This window comes from Chiloscyllium plagiosum, chromosome 50, assembly GCF_004010195.1.
Source record: "Chiloscyllium plagiosum isolate BGI_BamShark_2017 chromosome 50, ASM401019v2, whole genome shotgun sequence".
Classification (NCBI taxonomy): domain Eukaryota; kingdom Metazoa; phylum Chordata; class Chondrichthyes; order Orectolobiformes; family Hemiscylliidae; genus Chiloscyllium; species Chiloscyllium plagiosum.
The window spans coordinates 1,518,246-1,529,154 of NC_057759.1; the positions used below are offsets into that span (position 1 = coordinate 1,518,246).

At 43.1% G+C, this 10,909-nt stretch overlaps 1 protein-coding gene across 1 annotated transcript; it reads right to left on the reverse strand.

Moving 5' to 3' along the window:
* Positions 1–4,138: 4,138 nt before the first annotated feature.
* LOC122544557 (histone H2A-like) lies at positions 4,139–7,375 on the reverse strand. The gene has a single exon (XM_043683874.1). The coding sequence runs from the start codon at positions 7,215–7,217 to the stop codon at positions 6,777–6,779; it is 441 nt and encodes a 146-aa protein (XP_043539809.1). The 5' UTR covers positions 7,218–7,375; the 3' UTR covers positions 4,139–6,776.
* Between the last annotated feature and the right edge of the window lie 3,534 nt (positions 7,376–10,909).

Genomic DNA, 10,909 nt, shown 5'->3' on the forward strand with positions numbered 1-10,909 from the left:
CCTTTATTTCCCAACAATTCAAAGTCTATTCACAACAAAAAAAGTGAAACAGAAGCCAAACAATGAATTTCCATCAGTGTTTAGGGGATTATAAACCCCAAGAATGTCCCTCAGCAGCTTCTTCCCCCTCTGCCTCCCTCAGCAGGCCCACACACAGCCCGAGAAAGGCCTCTCTCTTCCCCCCAGCCCGCTCACTCCAAGTTCCAGGACCAGTTCCTGCTCCGCTCGGCCTCTTACAAACAGCCCCCGGTTCTCCCTGAACTCACCCCGAACCAATCCCGGTCTCGGAGCCCCCTCTGTGTCCCAGGCTCCCATCCCGATGTGCTGCTGGAAGGAGCCTGCTGTTCCCTCGCTTCCCTGGGCGCTGATCTCTCCATTGCGGTCTGTTTCAAACAAACCTCTTGCACTCACTGAGTAAATGCTCCTCAATGGCAGCGCTGGGGGAGGGCCTCATGCATGCGCTCCTCTACTCAGGAACAGTCAGCTTTGGTGGAAGGACTGCATGGCGCACGCGCTGCTTTTTCCAATGATTCCCAGAAACAAACATCAATTGGTCATTTCCCCAATTCCCTTTTCTCCCAGTTTGACCGAAGGAACCGGCACTGTCGGGTAAAGGGCAGACTGGGACATTGCCCTTTATGAAGCTCCAATGGAGCTCATTCCTGGGCAATGTTAATAACTCCTCCCTCCGGCTCTCTCACAATCTGATCAGGGGGCGGAGAAGCTGGCGGCCACTCGGCCCAACCCCTGTGCTCCCCCATTCAATAACATCACGTCTGATCTTATGTTAACTGTGGTATTTATCCTGCTGATCCTCATCCACAAATATTAATTCCTTTAAAAAAGTAACATGTGGAAAATAGTAACACAAATGAAATAAGTGGAACACTCTTACTAAGGCAGAATGTAACTGTTGGAGGGTGTCTTGCATCACAGTGTTAGTGCTGAAAGTGTGTTGCTGGAAAAGCTCAGCAGGTCAGGCAGCATCCAAGGAACAGGAGAATCGACGTTTTGGGCATAAGCCCTTCTTCAGGAATGAATCTGAAGAAGGGCTTATGCCTGAAACGTCGATTCTCCTGTCCCTTGGATGCTGCCTGACCTGCTGCGCTTTTCCAGCAACACATTTTCAGCTCTGATCTCCAGCATCTGCAGCCCTCACTTTCCATCACAGTGTTAATCCCTGTTTCTGGTTCAGGAGGCGTGTGCAAAAATCAGACGTGGAGCACGTTTGTGCAATAACGTCTCTGGGCCTCGATTGTGTATAGCGGACAACAGATGTTAGTGTCAGGTATGCTGCAGGTATGCTGCAGACAGAAACCTTGTGATGTATTGTATGCCACAACAAGAAACCCCAGGTGTTTTTGTTTATTCACTCTGGGGACGTGGACGTCGCTGGCTGAGCCGAACATTTCTTCCCCTTTGAGCAGGCGGTGGTGAGCCATCTTCTGGAACAGCTGTTGTCCATGTGCTGCCCACAATGCCATGAACAGGGAATTCCAGAGTCTTGATCAAGCGACAGTGAAGGAAAGGGGATATATTTCCAAGGATTATGGGTGTGGCTCTGAGAGAAACTTGCCCCCTATCATGCTGATGTCTCCCTACATCAACTGCATTTAACTTTTCTGATGGACATTGCCCTGAGTTTGGAAATTATTATTGTTGTAAACTTAACAAAACTTTAGGCTTCTGAAAGATAATATTTGATCCCAAGAATGGACATACAAATTGGGAAGAAAATAAACAGACAAACATAAAAGCCTGGGAACAATTTAGAATTCAGGGCAGAGGAGATGACTTGGGGGTTGCAATGAGAGAGAAACTCGCTGAGATCTTTGTAGAGAGAGGAGGAGAACTTCTTCAAGGCAGCATCCTTACAAGACGATTCACAGTAAGCTTAGCATCAACTTCATGGACTTCACCAGTTTCCACATTTCCCCTCCCCCCACCTTACACTAGTTCCAACCTGCCAGCTCAGCAGCATCGTCATGACCTGTCCTACCTGCCAATCTTCCTTCACATCTATCCGCTCCACCCTCCTCTCTGACTTATTACCTTCATCCCCACCTCCATCCACCTATTACACTCTTAGCAATCTTCTCCCCAGCCCCACCCCGCTCACATTTATCTCTCCACCCTGGAGGCTCCCAGCCTCATTCCTGCCGAAAGACTTTTGCCCGAAACGTTGATTTTCCGGCTCCCCGGATGCTGCCTGACCTGCTGTGCTTTTCCAGCACCTCTCTAATCTTGACTCTGATCTCCACCATCTGCAGTCCTCACTTTCGCTATAATTTAGAATTCAGCAAACGATGAGTTAAAGGACATTGATCAAGAAAGAGAAAATGAGGACTGAAGTAAGCTTGCAGATGTTTTCAGAAAGAAACTAACCGTTAAAGTATTGATAAATGTGTAAAGGGAAAATGGAAGAAAACATGGGTTGGTTAACACAAAGATAGGTCTCTTAAGATCAAGAAGAAGCTGTCCATATTAGGGAGCAAAAATGGTTTTCCATCCAAATGTTGTTCTCTGATCACAAAGGACGACACAAATGATGCACCAGGAATGTTGGGTCACACAGTTCAGAGAGAGGGAAAAACTGAAATAAATCAGTATTGTTTGGAAAATTGTGTTGGGACAATGGATAAGATTGAAGCTGGGAAACAGCACGGCCTGGTCATCCACATCCCAGAGTACTTAGTGGTCACAGAAATAGTGAATGGTCATGATCCAAGATTCCATAGATATTGTAACATTTTCCACAGATTATGAGTTAGCTAATGTAACCAATCTGTTTGAAAAGCAAGTTAGAGATAATTTGGGAATTATAGGCCACTCAGCCTGTAGGAAAAAAATACTTGCAGAGTGTCTGCGAAAAAAAACATTGGGTCCAAACAAAGTCAGCATGGATTTGAAATGCCTGTTCCTGTGTCATAATTTTCTATGTTCACAGCTTGGCAAATCTGCTGGAATAGAGGTGATAAGCAGATGACATCACTCGGATGTTTCTTTTGACAAAATTTCACGTAAAACAAAATAAAGAACATGGTGTTGAGATGGATTTTAAAAACTGGTTGGCTGAAAGAAAACACGTCGAGAGAATAAATGGATCATTTTCTCGATGGCAGGCAGTGACTAGGAGGCATGGCAAGAATCATGATTAGAATCCTACTCTTCATAATATAGTCACAATGATTTAGAAGAGAAAACTAAATGTAATATTTCCATATTGAAGATGACAAAAAATTAGGTCGGATGGTGAGCTGTGAAAGAAAATGCATTGTGATTGTGTTGAGGAGAAGTCAATGGGCAAAAGCAATGTAATGTGCATAAATGTAAAGTTTTTAGTAAGGACACTCAGAGTTGATAAAAATGAAACTGGAAAAGAACAACAGAGGAGTAGCAAGGTCAATGTTTTATTTGCAAGTACAAATAACTCATATATTAGACATAGACAACTGGGGTGAAAAGCATCTCTTGAACATTATGCAAATAGTAAGGGCATTCTTGAGAGGGAGATTAGGAAATCAAAGAGGGGATACCAGATAGTCTTGGCAGATAAGGTCAAGCATAATTCAATGAGATTCTACAAGATCATTCAAAGCAAGTTAAAAATGAGGAAGAGAAAGAGAGCAGGGCACCTTAAACAAAGAGGTAGTTGTTGTTGTTGGAACCTTTTCCCCCGAAAGGGAATGCAAACTCAGCAGGCAGACAGAACTCGGGCAAGTGGAGGCTTATTCATGCAAAACGCAGTTAAAGCAGGGACAAAGGATCCTCTCCAGAGACCAGCCCTGAAAGGAAGATCATGACACGCTCTGAATTTATAACAAAGCAGTATTTTTATAAATTTGCTGATAACAATCGCATACAACGTGATCACTTTGATCCTCCCTCATACTTCGTAAACCCAATCCTATAAGACACTGACTCAATGACAGGCATTCCTTTAACAGGCCTCAGCTTTCCATGACCTCATGGCATTGAACAGACACTTTAATCACGCATCCTTGCCATCTTTCTATTCATCCTCCTCATTCACATTCCAAAGTTAATTGCTAAACTCCTTCAGGCCTCTCGGGTTGGCCTTATCTGTGAGTCAGTTTGAATTCTGTTATTCAACAGACACTTTAATCACTCATCCTTGCCATCTTTCTATTCATCCTCCTCATTCACATTCCAAAGTTAATTGCTAAACTCCTTCAGGCCTCATCTGTGAGTCAGTTTGAATTCTGTTATTCATTGTATCTCATGTGCTTTCTTTATGAAATTCTGTTTTTCCTCTTATATTTCCCATTGTCCTAATTATGTGTGTTAAAAAAAAGACATTTAGTTTTAACTAGTTGCTATAAGATTTGTAAGAATGCATTCTGTTCTGGTTAGTTAGGCTTAGGTTGTTTTCAAAGACTTCCAGCATAGATACATGGAACCAAAACATTTGTGCCTGTGTGAAAGTTAGTCAGTTTTCAGAAGTACCCTGATTTTCCCTGGATAAAATAGATTACTCACAGCCATTCATGACAATGTACTAAGGGTAGACATTTGTCAGCCATTTTGTGGGAGCAGACATGGGCCATTTTGTTACCAGCAGATCCAGTTCACCTCTGCAGTTCTGTTTGAATTTCAGAAGATGCGAGGGAGAAAATGAATTTTCACATCAGTCTTCACTGGGAAGCAGGCAAATGCAGGAAAATGAATATTGATGTTTTGAAAAGTGTTCACATTACAGAAGAGGAAATGCTGGAGATATTTGAAAACAAAGTTGGATAATCTCAGAGACCTGATCGAGTGTATCCCAGGACATTGTGCAAGGTTGAGGAGGATATTGTGGTGCCCCTTGCAGAAATATTTGTTTCATCTGTAACTATGGTGAGGTGCTGGATGATCGGATATTGGGTAATATTTTGCCATTATTTTAGAAAGGGGTGTAAAGAGAAGCCTGGGAAGTATAGACCTGTGAGTCTGACTTGTGTGATGGGTACATTGTTGGAGGTGATTCTGAAAGATAGGATTCAAATGTACGGTTTTGGGGAGGAGTGGTAGGAGAGGGCAAGGAATAATTAGGAATTGTCAGGATTGTCTTGTAGAAGGAAATTATATTTCCCAAAGTTGAGTTGAGATTTTTGAGGGAGTATCCAAGATGATTGAGGGCACATTGGTAAACATTATTGACTTGAAGTTTGGTAAAGCCTTTTACAAGTTTCTGCATGGTAGACTAAATAGCAAGATTAGATTACATGGGATTCAGGTTGAGCGTGCCAATTGAATGTAAAATTGGCATAACAGCAGGAGATGGAGAGGTGGTGGACAGTTGCTTATTAGACTGGATGCAAGTTACCAATGATGTTCCGCCCCAATCGGTGCTGGGTCCACTTTTGTTTGTTTTTTATGTAAATGATTTAGATGACAATACTGAAGGCATGGTTAGTAATTTTGCAGATGTCATCAAAATTGGTGGTATAGTGGACAGAAAAGGCGATCTCAGATTAGAAGCAAAGTTTGATTAAATCAGTCAAAGGCATGAGAATGGCAGATGGAGTTATTGAGGCATTGCATATTTACAAAACAAAGGGTAGGACATCCACAATTACAAGTAGGGCCTTGGGTAGTGCTGCTGAACAGAGAGACCTAGTTGGCCAGCTGCATATTTTTGAAGTTTGCTTCACATGTAGACAATGTGGTGAAAAAAACATTTAGCATGCTTGCCTTCATTGCTCAGACCTTGGAGTACAGGAGTTGGAAGGTCGTATTGAGGTTGTATAGGATGTTGATGAGTCCTCTTCTGGATTACCATATCAAGTTCTGGTCACCCTGTTATCAAAAGTATTGAGCTGGAAAGGGTTCAGAAAAGATTTACTAGATGTTGATGGAATGGAAGATTCCGTTTTAAAATAGGCTGGGACTTCTGTTCTGTGGAGCCTAAGATCTTGATGGGTGATAGAGTTTTGACAATCATAAGGGCTAAAGGTAAGGGGAATGGTAGGTATCTTTTTCGATGGTAAAAGACTGCAAGTCTATGAGACACATTTTTAAGGTCAAAGCAAAAAGATTTTAAGAGAATTTTTTTAAAAAACAGCATAGATTGTGTGGAATTAACTTCGAAAGGGGGTGATGCATATGGACACAGTCACAACGTTGAAAAGACATTTGGATAAGTATATCATTGTTAAGATTTTGGAGGGTTATGAGTCAAGAACAGGCAGGTGGGACTTGTCTAGCTTGAGATTATATTGGGTATGGACTGGTTGGATGGAAGGATCTGTTTCTGTGCTATTTGGCTGACCCTTGCAGGGAGGCAACTGTTCTAGTTTGATCTCAGTTCATTTTGAAAGCTTCGAAACGACAGCAGAAAGTCTCATTCAGAGCACTGTGCAATCAAAATACACCCTCGGTGTATGGAAATTTAACTGTAAAATTAATCTTTCCGTGGAATTCAAGGATAGGGCACTTCTGTTTGGCAGAGGTGGGTATTGCAGATGCTGGAAATTAGAGTGATGCAGTTCAGGCAGCATCCGAGATGCAGGAAAATCGATGTTTCGGGAAAAAGCATTTCCTGATTAACTTTTCAGGCTCCTTGCGCTACGGCTCAGACGGTGAACGGCCATCAGGAAAGGTTTCAAATCAGATCACACACACAGTACAATATCGAATAAGGCAGGGACTGACACCTATATCAATTAACTGAAGGTAATTCAATCCGACAGAGGTGTGTTTAGCTCCTTTCACAGATGCTGTGAGTGGCTCTTAAAAGAGCCTTTGGGTTGTCAGATTCAAGGAACGTCTCTTCACTTTTTAGCAGATCCAGCAGCGGAAGTTTTCTTGGGCAGCAGCACAGCCTGGATATTAGGCAGCACCCCGCCCTGAGCGATGGTCACCCCTCCCAGCAGCTTGTTGAGCTCCTCGTCGTTGCGCACGGCCAGCTGCAGGTGCCTGGGGATGATGCGGGTCTTCTTGTTGTCCCGGGCCGCGTTGCCGGCCAGCTCCAGGATCTCAGCCGTCAGATACTCCAGCACCGCAGCCAGATAGACCGGCGCTCCGGCACCCACACGCTCAGCATAGTTACCCTTTCTCAGGAGCCTGTGAACACGGCCCACCGGGAACTGCAGGCCAGCCCGGGACGACCGAGACTTCGCCTTGGCGCGAGCTTTCCCACCGCCCTTTCCTCTTCCCGACATGGTCACAAACTCACAAGCACTTTCACAGAGAATGCTGCACTCCGCCCACATTGCGGCCTCTTATACCTTCGGGAGGAATGGTGGGGCGGCCATTTCTGATTGGTCCCATTGTCCAGCCCCGCCTAATGTTGTTTCAATTCCCAATCAGATATCTGCCTCATTCCCCAATCCGGAGAGGGCACGGGGAGGAAGGCGGAAAGTACCGGCGCCAAATCATCAACCGCCTTCTTTCCAATTTGAAAAGCCCGCCAATATGTACCGAAAAAGAGATTTTAAACACGGAAGAATGCACGAATACTCGATTTAATTTACTTCTACGTTAAAAAAGTGCGCCCTTTACCTCGCCTCCTGGAATCTTCCCATTCCTGATCCTGAATGGAATCTTCTGAACATTAAACACAAGCGGAAACAAAAAAGGCGCCAAACCCTGCCCTCTGCAACTAATCATTTATTTCACATTTCAACAGCACCCCGATATACTGATAAAACATGATTACCTTCTCCCGAGTCAATGCATTAATAGTGAACACGATTGTTCGAGAATATTTTAAAGTTTCCCTCCCTATTGCACACGATCATAGATCGATAAAAACTCGACATATACTCTGCCACTCCTGCAGCTGTTCGAGTTTTGTTTCGGTGCATTTTGCCCGGCGCCTGCATCCTGACAATACCAGTGCGGAGATTTGGAAATGAAAAATAAACAAAGTAAAATCGCACTCCGAGGGAAACTGTTTATTTTGCTCGTCGGCTGGTACTGGGGGCACTTTGTTTTCGTGCCCCATTGGGGCTTGTAACTCCGGAACTGATCAAATAACAAAGAGTAACGCGGACACATACAATCAGCTGAAAAATGACTCAGTGGCGTTTCACATGATCTCTCTCCCCAGGCAGGGAGTACAGGATATACATGATCGCATCTGAGAATAAGGTGCACCGGGTCAGCGATCACTCATTACTTTACGTAACATTTACGACATACAAACCTCAGACATGATTTGGAGATGCCGGTGCTGGACTGGGGTGCACAAAGTACACTAGCTTTCTGAGCGACGCTCCTGATGAAGAGTCGCTCCGAAAGCTAGTGTTGTGCTTCTAATTAAACCTGTTGGACTATAACCTGGTGTTGTGTGATTTTTAACTTCAAACCTCAGCCAGTAATGGTACATAACCAGTAACATAATGATCAAGCTGTTTCAGGGAAGTTGTGGGTGGCTCTTAAAAGAGCCTTTGGGTTGTGGATGTGTGTGTTTCAGTGCAATGCGGTCCCTCACTTGGAGCTGGTGTACTTGGTCACCGCCTTTGTACCCTCCGACACGGCGTGCTTGGCCAGCTCCCCGGGCAGCAGCAGCCGCACGGCGGTCTGGATCTCCCGGGAGCTGATGGTGCTGCGCTTGTTGTAATGGGCCAGGCGGGAAGCCTCCCCCGCGATGCCAGCCATAGTGCCGCTCACTCTCAGACACAGAATAAGGGAAAGCGGGCTCGGAGCTCGCTCTTTATAGACTGACGGCGTCATCAATGCTAATGAGGGATTGCGGAAAAGCCTGGTTCCTGATTGGCTACTTCGTAGGCATGGTAACCTCACTCTGATTGGTTAGTTTGGGACTCAACGTGGATCTGTCAGGATCTGTAATACCATCGGAAATACAAACCGAAACTTTGTGAAGGGATCAAATTCCGAGCTTACTCTAAAGTGAGATTCTAATTGTAACGTATTCTGCATCTTTTGATAATGGTTTTCTTTTCTCTTCCATTTTAAAATGGCATCACATTTGTTGTCAAGTGAGAAAATGCACTGCAATCTGACAGGGAGTGTGTTTTACTCCTGGAAATGATGGAACTACTTGACAAGTGCATTGTGTTAGAGGAAAATGGGAGTTAAGGAATATTCTCTTTTGCTTGTGTTTCTTGTTCTACACTCTCTGAAGATGAAGGACATTCTACTATCATCTACTCTGTAAATTCCCTTCACTTATCTTTTCCCCTATTCTTTTTCAAATCTCCAATGAGTATCAGCCAAAGTATTCATACATTACTCAGAATAGCTGCCAGCGTGTGTATCATTGCCAGTTCTATTCTGATTACCTCAATGACTAAAGGGAACTGACGTACTGTGACCTGTGCCTTTTGCTTTCTGCTGACAACATGAATTTTACTCCCTGTTCGGCTCCTCAATCAGTGTCAGCAGCCTCCTGCCAATATTTCAGTTCCTAAATCTTACTTTGCACTACATTAGAATACATATTATTTGGTGCAGTTCAGTTTCTAGCAGATTTTTTTTTCATTATTAACTTTGCTATGGGGATTTTCTCTGAACTTTATTTGGTCACAAGTCAGTTGTACTCACTCTGAAATATTTAAGGATTATTTTGAACATGATACTTGTGCAAATTTTAATTGTGACTATTTCGTGTTATTTGTTTTATCACTGTGGTTCCCTGCTTACACTGTGAAATAGTGTTGTTCAGAATTTCAGATTGGTTAAGGGTTAGTTTACCTCTCGTTATTGGCTGTGTAAAACGAGAGTGCGGTTTTTGATCAGCCTATGTGAGCTTTCGGGAGGTGAATAATTATTACTCTCTCACAATCTGTCCCTGTCAGTTTCTGCCATCTGAATGTGAGAGTGTAGTCATCAGTCTGTACCTGTCCATTCCTCCACAGTGATTACATTAGTGTAATTATCCCAATCCCAGAATGTCTCTAATGTGAGAATGTGTCAGGGTATTTACCATTGCAGTGCCTATCAGTCTTTGCTATGAGACTGTTTGACTGGCTTTATCAATCTGTATCTGTTTCCTTCTGCTCAATGAATTTGTCTGTGTAATTTTCAGTCTCCAAATATCAGTCTCTGCTATGTGAATGTGGGAATGCTTTTATCAGAATTACCTTGTCCATTTCTCTGTTGGGAATATGTCAATGTGGTTATCAACATGTACCTGTCAGCTTCTGTTTTGTGAGTATCTCAGTTTCGTTGTGATGTTCGAATATGGCAGTCTAGTTATCAATCTGTACCTGTCTGTTCTTCCATAGTCATTATGTTTGTGTAATTATCAGTCTACCCTTAAGGTCTCTGCTGTGAGAATGTGTAACTGCAGTTATCAATCTATCCCTGTCAGTGTTTGCTCTGTGAATGAGGGACTGTATTTACTAATTGGTCCCTGACAGTTTCTGCTATGTAAATGGGGGTTTTCCTATCATGTCTTTATGTTCATTTCTGTTATGTGAATGTTTGACTGGCATTATCAATCTGTACCTGTCAGTTTCTGCTCAGTGACTATATTTGTGTAATGACCAGTCTATCCCTATCAGTCTCTGCTACGAGTCTGTGTGTATGCTTTTATCAGTCTCACCTTGTCAATTTCTGTGTTGTAAACATGGTCATCAATCTTTCCCTGACATTTTCTGGTTTGTGAATATGAGAGTTTGATTATCAATCTGTACATGTCAGCTTCTGCTTTATGAATATCTAAATTTGGCTTAATCTGTTCCTGAATGTTTCTCTGGTGTGCATATGGCAATGTAGTTATCTATCTGTACCAGTCTGTTTCTGTTATGTGAATTTGAGGGCAGTTATCAGTTAGAGTGATTGTGTGACTTTAAAACGTGCATTTTGTCCTGTCCACAGTCGTTAACATACAACGCAATAAAGAAGAAATTGGAATAACTTAACTCTACTGGAATACTTAACAGAATAATGGGTACAGTATCACTTCCTAATTAACTGTTCCAATACAGTAATATCC

Coding starts and splice junctions, on each gene's coding strand:
- LOC122544557 (XM_043683874.1), bottom strand. CDS start 7,217: ATGTGGGCGGAGTGCAGCATTCTCTGTGAAAGTGCTTGTGAGTTTGTG.